Raw genomic sequence first — 16,681 nt, forward strand, 5'->3', positions numbered from 1 at the left:
ATTGCGTAAAAAAATGTCTCTTCGCGTTCACCTTTGGAGTGAATTCTTTCTGTAAGGTTACGGCTTTCTTGTTAATTTCTTCTAAAGCTCAGTCTGATTGATCTAAAAATCTGGGGTTTTCAGGATTTTTGGGATCTGTGAGTTCCAAAACAAAATATTGTAAGCTCATTGAAGAACAGTTTACAGTCCACTTTGTAGAGTCTGCCCCCAAGAGCTTGCAATTTATTATGTAGATGGTAAGCTTGCGAGCGGGGTCCTCGCTACCTACTGTATCGTTTTGTCTCAGTCTGTTGGTTCTGGTTCTGTCGGACCCTTTGACTGGAGGGACTGTAATAATAATTCATAAATAATAGTGATAAATAATAATCTGCTGCCGAGGGGCTTTAGCCGCGTGCCCTGTAAATACAACTCCATGGACTCCAAAATTGTGCCGAATCCCCATGAAGATCCCTCCAAGCGAACCGCGGGGCGACGGGGTCACCTTAACCATTTACTGACACAGAAAGTGACGCCGAGTCCCAAATCCAGAGCCCTCCGCGGCCGGCTGTTCTCTGTACGAAGCACGGCGGGGGGGGGGTTTCTGGAGCTCATTTCACGCTCACAGAATATTTAGGCCACGACTCAGGAGTTCTTCTGGGAGGAAAGTATTTTGTTTTAAAGCCCCGGAGCTGGGGAGTCAAACGCGTTTTCCATCAACCACGGGAACCCAGCGCTGTATACAGTAATACCCAACCCCCCAGCGCTGTATACAGTAATATAACCCCCAGCGCTGTATACAGTAATATAACCCCCCAGCGCTGTATACAGTAATAACCCCCAGCGCTGTATACAGTAATATAACCCCCCAGCACTGTATACAGTAATATAACCCCCAACGCTCTATACAGTAATATAACCCCCCAGCACTGTATACAGTAATATAACCCCTCAGCGCTGTATACAGTAATATAACCCCCAGCGCTGTATACAGTAATATAACCCCCAGCGCTGTATACAGTAATATAAACCCCAGCGCTGTATACAGTAATATAACCCCCAGCGCTGTATACAGTAATATAACCCCCAGCGCTGTATACAGTAATATAACCCCCAGCTCTGTATACAGTAATAACCCCCCCAGCGCTGTATACAGTAATATAACCCCCAGCGCTGTATACAGTAATATAACCCCCCACCGCTGTATACAGTAATATAACCCCCCCAGCGCTGTATACAGTAATATAACCCCCCAGCGCTGTATACAGTAATATAACCCCCCAGCGCTGTATACAGTAATATAACCCCCAGCGCTGTATACAGTAATATAACCCCCCAGTGCTGTATACAGTAATATAACCCCCAGCGCTGTATACAGTAATATAACCCCCCAGCGCTGTATACAGTAATAACCCCCAGCGCTGTATACAGTAATATAACCCCCCAGCACTGTATACAGTAATATAACCCCCAACGCTCTATACAGTAATATAACCCCCCAGCACTGTATACAGTAATATAACCCCTCAGCGCTGTATACAGTAATATAACCCCCAGCGCTGTATACAGTAATATAACCCCCAGCGCTGTATACAGTAATATAAACCCCAGCGCTGTATACAGTAATATAACCCCCAGCGCTGTATACAGTAATATAACCCCCAGCGCTGTATACAGTAATATAACCCCCAGCTCTGTATACAGTAATAACCCCCCCAGCGCTGTATACAGTAATATAACCCCCAGCGCTGTATACAGTAATATAACCCCCCACCGCTGTATACAGTAATATAACCCCCCCAGCGCTGTATACAGTAATATAACCCCCCAGCGCTGTATACAGTAATATAACCCCCCAGCGCTGTATACAGTAATATAACCCCCAGCGCTGTATACAGTAATATAACCCCCCAGTGCTGTATACAGTAATATAACCCCCAGCACTGTATACAGTAATATAACCCCCAACGCTCTATACAGTAATATAACCCCCCAGCACTGTATACAGTAATATAACCCCTCAGCGCTGTATACAGTAATATAACCCCCAGCGCTGTATACAGTAATATAACCCCCAGCGCTGTATACAGTAATATAAACCCCAGCGCTGTATACAGTAATATAACCCCCAGCGCTGTATACAGTAATAACCCCCAGTGCTGTATACAGTAATATAACCCCCCGCGCTGTATACAGTAATATAACCCCCAGCTCTGTATACAGTAATAACCCCCCCAGCGCTGTATACAGTAATATAACCCCCAGCGCTGTATACAGTAATATAACCCCCCACCGCTGTATACAGTAATATAACCCCCCCAGCGCTGTATACAGTAATATAACCCCCCAGCGCTGTATACAGTAATATAACCCCCCAGCGCTGTATACAGTAATATAACCCCCAGCGCTGTATACAGTAATATAACCCCCCAGTGCTGTATACAGTAATATAACCCCCAGCACTGTATACAGTAATATAACCCCCAGCGCTGTATACAGTAATATAACCCCCCAGCACTGTATACAGTAATATAACCCCCAGCACTGTATACAGTAATATAACCCCCCAGCGCTGTATACAGTAATATAACCCCCCAGCGCTGTATACAGTAATATAACCCCCCAGCGCTGTATACAGTAATATACCCCCAGCGCTGTATACAGTAATATAACCCCCAGTGCTGTATACAGTAATATAACCCCCAGCACTGTATACAGTAATATAACCCCTCAGCGCTGTATACAGTAATATAACCCCCCAGCGCTGTATACAGTAATATAACCCCCCAGCGCTGTATACAGTAATATACCCCCAGCGCTGTATACAGTAATAATACCCCCCAGCGCTGTATACAGTAATATAACCCCCAGCACTGTATACAGTAATATAACCCCCAGCGCTGTATACAGTAATATAACCCCCCAGCGCTGTATACAGTAATATAACCCCCCAGCGCTGTATACAGTAATATAACCCCCCAGCGCTGTATACAGTAATATAACCCCCAGCACTGTATACAGTAATATAACCCCCCCAGCGCTGTATACAGTAATATAACCCCCCAGCGCTGTATACAGTAATATAACCCCCCAGCGCTGTATACAGTAATATACCCCCAGCGCTGTATACAGTAATAATACCCCCCAGCGCTGTATACAGTAATATAACCCCCAGCACTGTATACAGTAATATAACCCCCAGCGCTGTATACAGTAATATAACCCCCCAGCGCTGTATACAGTAATATAACCCCCCAGCGCTGTATACAGTAATATAACCCCCCAGCGCTGTATACAGTAATATAACCCCCCAGCGCTGTATACAGTAATATAACCCAAGTTATCAGTCATGATATTTTGGGTGACTTTCCCGGCTCAAACCCCGCACTGAGCTGATGCTTTATGGCGATGCTAATGAAGTCCGTTCCTCCATAGATTTCATTAGTCAGAGAGTCCAGCTAGGTGATTAAGACTGAGCCATTCTATTGTTCCCCACAGGCAGTATGATAAGGAGTCGGGGTGTTTAGTAGATCGAGGATCAGATAACAGAGCGAGAATCATACAAATGGCTGCCTGAAAACGTCATATTACAATTGGTTAAAATAATATCTTTGAAAACTGAATTTTATCTGATACTGGAAATAAAATTTGCTGACAAATAGCAGGAAAAGAGTTGAGCTGAGAATCTAGAGACGAGATCTGGGTGGTGAAACCAGTATTTTGGAAAGATAGTAAATAAAGGTAAATAAGGGGTTAATGCTTCTCTTTAATCCAGATTGATGGGTGACAGAGGAACGCGCTGCTGAAGGCTTTCATTAATAGGGGCATTATTGACAGATAATGAGGATTTTAACCCATTTAGAGGGCAATTTAATCCATCAGACGTAATTAATGTATCGCTTTATAGGATTTTAGCCCTGGAGAAATATCTGGGAGACAAAGCGCTATATTTAGAGAATAAGACCCTGGAGCGATGTATAACATGGATTTAGCTGCCTGTTGATTGGCTCCTGGTGTTTTCAGCCAATCAACAGACAGCTAGACCTGAAATCCTGGTCGCTGAAAAAAAAACAGCCCCATATCTGCTTTAAAATGGGGCAATAAAACTAGAAATACCCCAGACTGCATGATATTTACACATATATTTCAGTCTGTCTTCAGAACCATCTTTAGTTTCTATGGCAACATTTTACAGCTCTGCGGAATATGATGGCGCTATATAAAACAACAATAACATATATAAAACATTAATAAAAATAACAATAAATAATAACATTTTTAACCCCTTAAGGACAATAGGGGTTTTTACTCGTAGTATATTGTGGGACAATGGCTCTTTTACCGTTTTTCAGTGTTACTGTTTAGCTGTGATTTTCTTCTTTCTCATTTCGTGCTCCCACACATATTATATATTGTTTTTTTCAGGACAAACAGGGCTTTCTTTAGATACCATTCATTTTATCATATCATCTAATTTACTATAAAAAAAATGATAAAATATGGGGATTTTTTGTTAAAAAATTACTTTTTCTCACTTTTTAAACAGAAAACTTTTACTCATCTGCAAAAACTAATGAAAAAACCTGCTAAATAGATTCTACTATTTGTCCTGAGTTTAGAAATACCCAATGTTTTTATGTTTTTTTGCTTTTTTCTGCACGTTATGGGGCAATAAGTACAGGTAGCGTTTTGCCATTTCAAAACCTTTTTTTCCAAATCTGGTAATTCTTCCCCCCATGTGCCATTTCGGGTATCTTTGAAGCCGGCCAATGCAATTTACCCCATCAAATCATATATTTTTAAAAACTAGACACCCCAAGGTATTTGAAATGCTGGTATTTTAACCCTTTCAATGCACTAATTTTACCACTACCCTTTGTGAAACTTTATGGTAGTAAATTTTTTTGTATTTTTTTCACACACGTTGTACTTCAGGTATAAATGTATCGCTCCTGGTGTATGTCCGTGTCACACAACACCCCAATATGTGTTCAGTAACATCTCCTGAGCGCAGCGATACCCCCCATGCATGGGTTTGTTGGGTTATTTGGGAGGTAAAAGGCCGCCTTTGTGAGGTGTGTATTTTTTTGCCATTTAGACATCTGCCCCATGTCCCATATTTGGGACATCTTTGAACCCGGCCAATTCAATTTACCCCATCAACTCATATATTTTTTAATACTAGACACCCTATGGGCATTTGTAATGCCAATATTTTAACTCTTTCCATAATGGAATTTTTGTAAAGATAAAAAATTTTAGGACTTGCTTATTAAAAACTTTTTTTTTTTTTTGGTGACAATGGGTATTTTTACATGTTACCATATTTTTGACATTTTTTTAAATTTTTTTTTTAAATTTTTTTTTTTTATTTTTTTTTTTTTACTAGTCACTCTCATTAGTGAGCTGGGCTCCATTGACCTTGCATGGTTGGATGCAGTACCTGCATTCAACCTGCAGGAGGAGCTCGAGAGTTCTCAAGAGGGTCTGGATAGACCCTCTGTGAACTCGAATCTCTTGTTAATGCCATCCTGTGAATGACGGCAACGTCATTCACAGGATGGCACTTGTGGTTGCTCCTCGGAGCAATCACAAGGCGATCGGGGGTCGGGGGGTAGTGTTGCTGACATGCCTCGATACTGAGGCATGTCAGCAACACAGTTTATGCTTAGGAAGCGATTCCGATCGCTTCCTAAGCAGTTTTAGCCGGGCGCCGCCGCGATCATTGATGATCGGTGCGGCGGCGGCCATTTTTCTTCCGGGGAGGGCTGCCGAGGGCTGCCCTCCCCGGATCCACGGTCATCCACGGGGAGGGCAGCCCTCGGCAGCCCTCCCCGGATGCTGCAAAGCCGCCGATCGCGGCGAAAACGCCGCGATCGCGGCGATGCAGCTATTTAACGGCAGCCCGTACATGTACGGGCATTGTCGTTAACCCGTTGCACGGCAACCCCGTACATGTACGGGGATTGTCGTTAAGGGGTTAAATAATACTTATACATAATAATGATTATTAATAATAATCAGTGCTGAGGTCATTGGCTGAAATAAAGGTATTATTTATCTGACTATTACAGGAAAATGTGAGATAAAACTAGGAGATGCGTTTTATCTCCAGCACCCGAGTTACCCGACATCTAAATGTTAGGCTCAAAATAGCTCCTTCCTCAACTCTTATTGGTTCTTATCCCAATACAACTGTATTCGGCCAATAGGAGAAAGAAAAGCTAGGACTCCGTTTCCCATTGGCTGCCCAAGGTCTCCTTTTTAGAACACGGACACCAATACTGATTATTTCAGGTTCTTAAAACTGGACCTGAAATTAACCAAAAGGGTCTTTTTTTCCAGATTTTTTTCCATTAGCACAGATGGGTCAATCAGTGTCTTTATCTCAGGTGTGTGATAAGAGGCCACCTGTGCGCAAGTAAGAAGAGACAAAAGAACTTTTACTATTAGGGGGGGTTTTAGGACCAAGGTCTAAAAAACGTAAACGGCCCCCACAGTCTCTCCCGACGTCTCTCCCGACAGGCGCTTTGATGCCCTCCAGCCGGTGAAGATCGTTATCGACTAAATGGTATTAATGATAAAGTAACGTTGTTGCTCTCCTTGTCAGATCTGCACGCCGGATCTCGTCGTGTTCCTGGCCTGCGCCAACCACAAGCTGAAGGAACGTCTGCTGAACCGGGCTGAGCAGCAGGGCCGACCGGACGACAACCTGAAAGCCGTCCAGAGGAGACTCACGAACTTCAAGCAGAACGCGGTGCCGCTGGTCACCTACTTCCAGGAGAAAGGTCTCATCATGACGGTGAGTCAGAGACGGTTCGATGGGCCCGGGCTTTTAACGAGTGTCTACCAACCGTGACAGAGCTTGTGAAAGAAACCTCCCGGCACATCGGCCCCCATGCGGCCCCCGTCTAGTCGCCCGTTTCTCGGTCTCGTCTTAGATTCAGGAGCCGTATGTCTATCCCATGCATGTTTAATCCCCTCGCTGTATTACCCTCTACCACTTCTGCTGGGAAGCTGTTCCACTTATCTACTACCCTCTCAGTAAAGTAAAACTCCCTTCCATTCCATCTCAGCCTCTCTAGTGTTAGATTCTGGTCTCTTGTTGGTAGAGGGTAATACAGTGAGGGTATTAAACATGCGCGTGAAAGACATACGGCTCCTGAATCTAAGACGAGACCAACGACTGATTAAGGTTTGAGTCGTTACAGCAGGAGAAACGGGCGACTAGACGGGGGCCGGATGGGGCCGATCTGTTGGAAAATTCTAGGTTTCTGTCTCTGGTTATAGAGCCTCTCATATGAATATATGCAGGAGAATCAAACCCTGAGTGACAGAGTGTTTCATATATCAGCAGAATGGAGCGTTTGTTTATCTCACGCTCGGCGGGATGTCGTTAACGCTGCAATTTACTGAAATCCGTGATAACGCAGCGGCGTCCGGCAGGAACATTTGCACAGCAGGCTTTGGTTTAAGAAATGGATTGAAAAGCAAGTTTTACTTTTGGGTTGGCTGCTCGTAGAAATGAAACTTATATCTCAATAGATGCAAAACCACAGTCATGACAACTTATTTTTTTCCCAATTTTGGTGAAATAACACTTATTAATAAAAAAAAAAAAACCCTTATTTTGAAACCAGTAATAAAAAAATATATATTTCTACAAAAGAAATAACCGGTAAACTCGAAGGAAATGAAAATGACTCGATAAAGGAATTATGATAAACAGAAGCTTTAACCGTTTTGTGACCTTAGGATGTACTATTACGTCCTATAATACCAACCCTAGATGACCGGAGATGTAAAAGTACGTCCTGTGGTTTTCGCACCAGCGGGGATGCGGCCAGGTATCTCCTCTGTCAGCGGGAGCACTGCTAGCCTCCTGCTGACCAATCCAGCGCATTCAGGCATTCTCTGAAATAAATAAATACATTTAAATAAAAATTTAATAAAGAATTAAACGGACTGCAACAATGTTGCCATGACATCGTAAGAGTTACCACCCAGATTCAAGAGGACTTTAAAGATCTCAAAGGGATCTCCGGGCAAAAATAATAATAATAATAATGAAAATAATTTTAAAAAGTGGTAAAAAATAAATAAATAATTATTAAATCTATTAAAATTTTTTTAAAAAAATAGGTACTCAATCCCCTCCCCCACACTAGAAATAGGCATTAAAAAAAAGCTTTTTGCTCCAATACAAAATAATGTTATGCATGTGATGGAGCATTTAAAAAAAAACAAAAAAAACATGCGTGTGAGATATTATTTTACTCGAGGGGGGGTTTTCTCACTGACACATAATTTGTGAAAGAAGTAAAATTGGATTTTTTTTTTATTTATTTTTTTTTGGTGTTTTTTCTGGGATTAAACATGCGCGGGATAGACATACGGCTCCTGAATCTAATACGAGACCAACGACTGATTAAGGTTTGAGTCTTTACAGCAGGAGAAAGGGGCGACTAGCCGGGGCCGGATGGGGCCGATGTATGTTTATGTTTTATCCCAAACTATAAGCCGATGTGGTTATTGGGCTCAGGCTCTGTGTGGCTACAAAAGGAAGATAATTCCTGTAGGAATTCAGTGTTTTTTTAGGTGTTTTTGCGTTTGGGGTAACGTCGCCCACCGTGTTTAGCGTGACTCAGCTCGTGATTTCTCGCCATCTGCTCGGAACGTTAAGGTTTTTTATGTTGAATTATTTACCATCAGAACATCCCAGATTCTTAGCGCATTTTCTGTACTCTTTCTGTATCTTTATATATTCCGGTGTGTGTGGGGGGGGGTGTGGGGGTTTGCTCCATTTAACCCCGTCAGTCGAGCTGGGGGTATATTTTGTGTTCTCCCCATGGGGTTTTATACAAAGAGCAGATGAAGGGGCTTCTGGTGATTGCTGGAGATGTAGTTTTTTTGGGGGGGGGGTGGATAAACCAGAACTGAAAACCCATTTAAGGGACTTCATCTCCTTTACAGCTTTAAACATAACGTTCGTTTATGAAACTAGCGCTATTTACTTGACTCGGGCACTATATATTAACATACAGTTGAAACACATAAATAAAAACACAAGAGACATGAGGTCGTTGGAAAGTGTAAGGCCACAGCGCTTTATTACTGTGACAAAAATTGTAGAAAATTAGTAAAACATAAACATTGCTAAATAACATTTGTAGGGATGTCCCGCCAAATACCATATGGGAACTGTGACGGATCGTCCTGTGCCCCAGACTGGACACATCCGCCCGTCAGCTCCTTCCCTCTCCCAGTAAGCGGACACGCTGTGGCTGTCCGAAGAAAGCAGTCACAGACCAGCACTTCCCTCAATCATGAGACAGAACTTCATGCTTTGAGGTTAAAAACAGAACTCCCTTTATTACAAACACACAGAACTTATATACAATCTCCATTCACTGTGCACCGAACCCAACCCCCAATCCTATCAGCCACATCCCCTCACAAATCCCATCAGCCACATCCCCTCACAAATCCCATCAGCCACATCCCCTCACAAATCCCATCAGTATACAGGGGATGTATCAGGTGAGGGGATTAAGGGATACAATGGGTTTCTCCCACCTCTGTTATCCCCCCTGTAGTGCGGGTGCCGTCTGGGCAGACAGGGCTGTGCTGGATGATTAAGAGCCCCAGCCAGATTATAGGATCGTCTCTTTGAAGGCTGGGGCTCTTAATCATCCAGCACAGCCCTGTCTGCCCAGACGGCACCCGCACTACAGGGGGGTTAACAGAGGTGGGAGAAACCCATTGTATCCCTTAATCCCCTCACCTGATACATCCCCTGTATACTGATGGGATTTGTGAGGGGATGTGGCTGATGGGATTTGTGATGGGATGTGGCTGATAGGATTGGGGGTTGGGTTCGGTGCACAGTGAATGGAGATTGTATATAAGTTCTGTGTGTTTGTAATAAAGGGAGTTCTGTTTTTAACCTCAAAGCATGAAGTTCTGTCTCATGATTGAGGGAAGTGCTGGTCTGTGACTGCTTTCTTCGGACAGCCACAGCGTGTCCGCTTACTGGGAGAGGGAAGGAGCTGACGGGCGGATGTGTCCAGTCTGGGGCACAGGACGATCCGTCACATTGGTGGCAGCGGTGGGATTTCTTCTTAGTCTGAGGGACACTTACTTTCTACCGGGATTGACCGACAGGACGGCATACTTCGGTCGCCTTGACGAGGACATGGATGTGGTATCAGAATTCCAGGGGCTGCTGCGGGTCATCCTCTCCTGCTACACCACTGCTCTGCCTACAGAACAACACCAGAACCTGAGGCAAGTGGTTCGACGGTCAGTATGGCAGAGGGCTGTTATACGCCGGGGTCAGTGTCTTCCAAGCTCCGAACAAAAGATTAGAGACCAGCGGGAACTACGGATGCCATTCCTGGGACAGCAACCCCAGGAGCAATGGGTGTCCGAATTGGACAAGCTGGTCCAACAGGAGGTAGAGCTAGAAGATCATTATAGGGATCTGCAGTGGTATACAGAACAAGCATATTGGGGAACTGCGAAAGATTGTTCTCCAGAGGACTATGACTGCGGTGGCCCTGGATTATTATGGGATAGTCTGCAGGAGGATCCGGACTTCGGCAGTACAGCGGAGTGGCGGATCGAGGACATCCGGGATTTCAGGGAGTGGGACCTCCCAGATGCACTAGGACTTAAAGGTGATTTAGAATTTTTAATTACACAGGAGTGGGAACTGGAGAAGGCATATAAAAAACTGTTTGAACGCGTTCAACAGAATGCCCCAGTGTCCAGGGATTGTGTGGATTTTGTGGATGTGATTGAGTGGTCAGCTGAGGATGTTGACCCCGGCGGGGTGGATGGGACTGCGGTCTCCACCCCTGAGTCACAGGGATACTGGGCAGCTAATCCAGATCCGATACTGGAGCTGTGCGACTGTGCTCCACAACCGGATCCAGAGACTGGGGATTTATTTGATTTATTGTCTGAGGATGTTAACCCAAGAGGGGTGGATAACACTGCGGTCTCCACACCTGAGTCCTCAGAATGCTGGGCGGTCTGCCCAGATCCCTTAGCCCCAGCTGAAGAGCTGGCAACAGGGCAGAGTGCTGCTGGCTTCTGCCCCACACCTGCAACGACTACAGGGATCCAGGGAGATGCAGCAGTCGGCCCATCTCCCCAGCGGCAGCTCACATGTCCGGGAGCGGAGGAACTTGTTTTTCCTCCCCAGCGGCAGTGGGAGGAACCGAGAGATGTGACAGCCTTTCCATCTTCCCAGCAGCAGCTCACCAGGCCGGGAGCGGAGGAACCGGCCTTCCCTGCCCAGCGGCAGGCCGACCCACAAGAAGCCCTAACCCCAGCTGAAGTGCTGGCAACAGGGCAGAGCATCGCTGGCCTCTGCCCAGCACCTACCAAAGCTGCAGGAATTCAGGGAGATCCAGCAGCCGACCCGCCTCCCCAGCAGAAGCAGGGAGGTGGAACAGCCGGTCCATCTCCCCAGCGGCAGAACCTAATTCCGGGACCGGATCAACCTGAAATCCCTCCTCAACGGCAGCAGGAGCACCCGGGAGGGGATGCAGGAGTTATCCCTCCCCAGCGGTACACGGGAGATGGCGCAGCCGGCCCATCTCCCCAGCAGCAGCAGGAGCACCAATTTTGGGAGGGTATTAATGGGCCAAATAAACTGACTGACTACGGAGTCAACCCGTTTGGGGTCTCATCCTATGTCAGTCCAATTCGAAGGGGGAAGAATTGTGACGGAAGCCTCCATCACTGGGGCCACTGGAGAAGCCTGACTGCCAGCCTCCTCCCTATTGACTATGGGCCCTGGGTTTCTAAAGACTTCTGTGGCTACCCCCAGCAGTATCATCCATCACTGGCTGAGGGGATTATCTCCAGCAGACAGCCAGGGTCTGCCACCAGGGAGTGACCACCATTGTTTGATGTTTAATGTATAAATCAGTCTCCCCCACCTATTGTATTGTTAATCCCGTTACTGCCCCTGTTGTCTCTGGGAGGCAGATTAAGGGGGTGGTTTGTGTCCCAATATCTTGTTTTATGTAAATATGTGTTTTGCTGGATATATCCAGCCCTGTGTGTGAGAAATAAATCAGTCTTCGTTTGGTTTTACCCTACACTGAGTCTCGGCTAGTGACTGGGGAACCGGGGAAAGAGTGGTGTCCCAGGCTAAGGGAGCACAAGACAGCGGAGGTAGTCGGTCGGACTAGCCAGCTCCGTGACAGGAACCGTTGGGTCGGAACACCCTACCCTTCCAAAATTCCCCCAGGGACTGAACCGGTGGAGAAATTAACATGAAACATAACGTCGGCATAACAGCCAATTGTAAACATATCACCTTAACGCTCAGAATTCAGCCATAGACTCCGTCAAGATAAATAAAAGTGAAAAAATTGGGGAGGGAGGGCGGGGATTCACTGCTTTAACAGATTCTCTGCTTAATAAGCTGGCAAATATTATCTGACCAAAGGCGGGAAAAGGGGGTCCCATAAATAGACAGCCAGAAACCCCACCCAAGCAGGACAAGGAACCCTATAGGATGTCCTACAGATGACCCCCTTCTAAATCCTGACAGCAGCTTACTGTTAATATAGGCCCAGTCATGAAGCCCTTTCTCTTATTATCCAGGGCTTGTCTTTATATTACTTTTATTATCATCTGATCGATTATCTGCCGCTTACAAAGGCTGCCTGAAACAATCAGCAACTTAACAATGGTGTAGAGATAACTTAATGGGGAGGAATAATTGGGAAAAATGTCCTGCTATAATGTAAAATAAATACATTTGCTGAAGACGATCATTTTAAGTGATCTCGAGCTCTTATGATGTAATGCAATTCTGTCAGCCAATAAAATATCACCACACAGACGGACAAGAGAGGTCAGAGGTCGCCCGTGATAACGATAACTCCTCCCATCGTTCACCGACGCGTTTTCCCCACCAAACGCCAGGACTGATAAACAGACGCTTGGTCTCGGACGGTTCTTTCTAATTAAACGTGGGTTTTTCTTTGTTCTTCGGTTCATCTTAAGACGCAGATAACCGAAAATAAAATACGCAGCAGGGGATCGGCCGAGGTGAATTTACAGCTTCGGCGGCGGCGCCAATTCCCGAAGGAGCGAAACGCGTTATCCTTCAAATCTTCTCACGTCTCTCATTATGCACAGAGTTTGTCCTACGGAGGAGGAAAAAAGAAACTGAAGAACGGGGATTAATGCAGAAATAATTATATATTTAATGCGAACCCTTCTGCCCCCCGAAAACACAAAGGGCATCAGGGAGGGGAGCGGCGTGGAACTGAAGAAAGAAGTCACGAGTCCCGGCTGCGCCTTTTATTGCATCGGAGGACCCAAGAGTCTCTATAAGTTACACATGATATTGGTTTATTCATAACGCCCAAGTGTCCCTGTTTAGGTTGGCAAGTCCTTCTCTGGTCCCCAAAGTCCTGTCGCCCTCTTTCATTCCCTAGTGCCCCACTTTTCTTCACTGATACCCCTCTTTGCTCTCAATGCCACTCTTCCCGTCCCCGATGCCCCTCTCTTCTCTCCTGATACTCCATTTCTAGGAGGTCAGACCCAGTTCGGGTGTTTGGGTATCACAGGGCTCTACACCTGGCAAAAAGGCGAGAGGTGACCCTGAAAATGTGCCCATTCACCCAGATAACCTGAAACTTGGGTAAATACCCTGAGACCGGGGTAAAACCATGAGAATCTGCCCACTCTGACAACATGGGGAGGGGAGCCCTAAAATTCTGCCCACTCACCCCATGACCCTGAGGCTGTGGTGTAAAATCCTGGGATTTGGGAAATCAATCCGTTCATCATCATCATCATCGTCAGAAAAGTAACGATTCCTTCTGTCCTTTCCTCTCTTTCTTCTCCGTTGCCGTGGAATGGAAGTAAATTTCCAGGACGTTACATTTCCAGGACGTTACATTTCCAGGACGTTACATTTCCAGGACGTTACATTTCCAGGACGTTACATTTCCAGGACGTTACATTTCCAGGACGTTACATTTCCAGGACGTTACATTTCCACGGACGTTACATTTCCAGGACGTTACATTTCCAGGACGTTACATTTCCACGGACGTTACATTTCCAGGACGTTACATTTCCACGGACGTTACATTTCCAGGACGTTACATTTCCACGGACGTTACATTTCCACGGACGTTACATTTCCAGGACGTTACATTTCCAGGACGTTACATTTCCAGGACGTTACATTTCCAGGACGTTACATTTCCAGGACGTTACATTTCCAGGACGTTAGATTTTCGCGGCTTCCTTATAGTTTTATTTCCAACGATAGATGTCATTTGGTGATTTCATTAAACCGCGATTACAGTTTAGCCGATTCCGTTAATATAATTTATTTGTTGAATTATTCATTCCCGGGGGATCAGTGCAGTTACTTTACATTTAATAGCGTATTTAGCGCATTCATATAACAAATCGCCGTATAAATGTATCCCTTCGGATTATCCATGTAGTCTTTACTGACCCAGAGATCTAACTCCCAGCCGAGCTGTTTAACCAGTACGTCCGATCACAGCCTCCCCCTCCACCGACAATACATAAATAACATGCAATATACATGGAAAAATGAATGCCGTCAGGGATACAAGGTCTGAGTAGCAGAGTCAGGGAGTCAGAGAGTCCGAGAGTCCGAGGGTAATAAATTCTGGGGCTGATATTGGTTTTATTGATCTCGGGATCCGTAAATCCACCTCTCTGGGAGAGTCGAATGAGGAACGTTCTGTATTTCTATGTCTTCCATGGCATTTCACCCTTTAAATCAAAAACATTCCACCAACGTTAGACGGTTGTGGCTTGAAAGGGGTTAAAGGAAAAGAGGCTTAAAGTAATGAAAGACTGGAATTCAGTGAACATCGATTTATACCCAAAAAATAATAATTTCTGTGTTTGCTGAGACACCCGGGGTCTGCCTGGCTTTAGAGATTTAAACCAGAACCAAATAAACAATATTGCGTATATATTAGAAAAAGGATCTGCAGGGTTATTCCTCCCCATTCATTTATCTCTCCACTATTGTTAAAGTTGCTGATTGGCTCAGATAGCTTTTCTAAGAGTGGGGGAGGGGAAGAGAAATAATTTCAGGGCAGGGAATTGATCAGATAATGCTGGCTCTGCCACAGGCTGCCACCGGTCTCAGCTTGCTAGATGTCCTCCAAATCAAAAAGCACGAGATGTAGGTAATAAATAATAAATGCATTTAATTAGGAGTTAAAAGGACCCTCGGGGAGTCACCCGGCACAGGTAGTTTTTGGGGCGTCTCACCCCGTGGTAATCTGCCTGTTTTATAGACTACATTAAGGTAGAGATTAAGGCTAACAGCGGCGGGAGGTTGTGATGTCATAAGGGTGATACATTGTAGTCCATTGTTACTGTGGTAACGTTAATAGAATGTTAGGGATTTGTAAACGTTAAAATCTAGTTAAATGTATATTTACAGGAGGGATGTGGCCCCCAAAAGCGTCACTCGCTTAATTTTATCTGGATTTGAAAGAGGGACTGTACCTTTACCACCGGGTTTGGGGTCACTGAGCTGTTTACATGGAAACCAAGGAAATGTCTGGCGCTAATATAATTACAAAATGGTTTTCTAACCTTTTAAACTTAAACCTGGGTCAGCGAACACAACGTGCCATTGGGACACAGGAGTGATGGGAGTGATAAAGGGCCATTGGGACACAGGAGTGATGGGAGTGATAAAGGGCCATTGGAACACAGGAGTGATGGGAGTGATAAAGGGCCATTGGAACACAGGAGTGATGGGAGTGATAAAGGGCCATTGGAACACAGGAGTGATGGGAGTGATAAAGGGCCATTGGGACCAGGGCCGGACTGGGACTGAAAAGCAGCCCTGGAAAAATTTGGAGAGCAGCCCCATGTAGTTTATCTCACGGTCGCGCTCTTATACCCACACGCACCCCTTATACACACCCGAGTCACACTATGTGCCATTCTTTTTATCTCATTATTTGTATTAAAATGCCAGAAAGCAAAAGTGTTAAAAGGCCCTAATAAATGAAATACATTACACAGAATGGGATCAAAACATTTACTACTGCGAACATTTTTAGATGAAAGAGTTCCATTTTATTCAGTGGAACAAAACAGTGATCACATTATTCTTCACGATATTCTGGTAAGAAACTTTTATTTCTTTATTAATTCATGTAGACTATTTTTTTCCATATTTAATAAAAGCTATGATTGAGACATGTAGGGGGTTAAAAGGCATATCATGGGACAGAGTGGCATTTAGTGGGTATAAGGCATTCATGGAGGCAGAGTGGCATGAAGGGGGTTAAAAGGCATATCATGGGGCACTCTGCCTCCAGAAAAGCCTTATGCCCCCTATATGCCACTCTGCCTCCCTGATATGCTTTATACCCTCCTATATGCCACTCTGCCCCATAATATGCCTTTTTATCCCCTATATGCCACTCTGCCTCCAGAAATGCCTTTTACTCCCTATGTCACTCTGCCTCCAGAAATGCCTTATACCCCCATATGCCACTCTGCCTCCCTGATATGCCTCAACCCTCCTATATGCCCCTCTGCCCCGTGATATGCCTTTTAACCCCCTTTTTGCCACTCCACCTCCAGATATGCCTTTTGACCCCCTATATGTCACTCTGCATCCAGAAATGCCTTATACCCTATATGCCACTCTGTC

General features: G+C 45.1%; 1 protein-coding gene across 1 annotated transcript in view; it reads left to right on the top strand.

Annotated features, from left to right (window-relative positions):
* AK5 (adenylate kinase 5) overlaps positions 1-16,681 on the top strand; it is a 63,368-nt gene that overhangs the window by 13,464 nt on the left and 33,223 nt on the right. Inside the window, exon 6 of the mRNA XM_053469709.1 lies at positions 6,587-6,778. Coding sequence (XP_053325684.1) covers positions 6,587-6,778 — 192 coding nt within the window. The remainder of the gene's footprint in view (positions 1-6,586; positions 6,779-16,681) is intronic.

Source organism: Spea bombifrons, chromosome 6, assembly GCF_027358695.1.
Source record: "Spea bombifrons isolate aSpeBom1 chromosome 6, aSpeBom1.2.pri, whole genome shotgun sequence".
Classification (NCBI taxonomy): Eukaryota; Metazoa; Chordata; class Amphibia; order Anura; family Pelobatidae; genus Spea; species Spea bombifrons.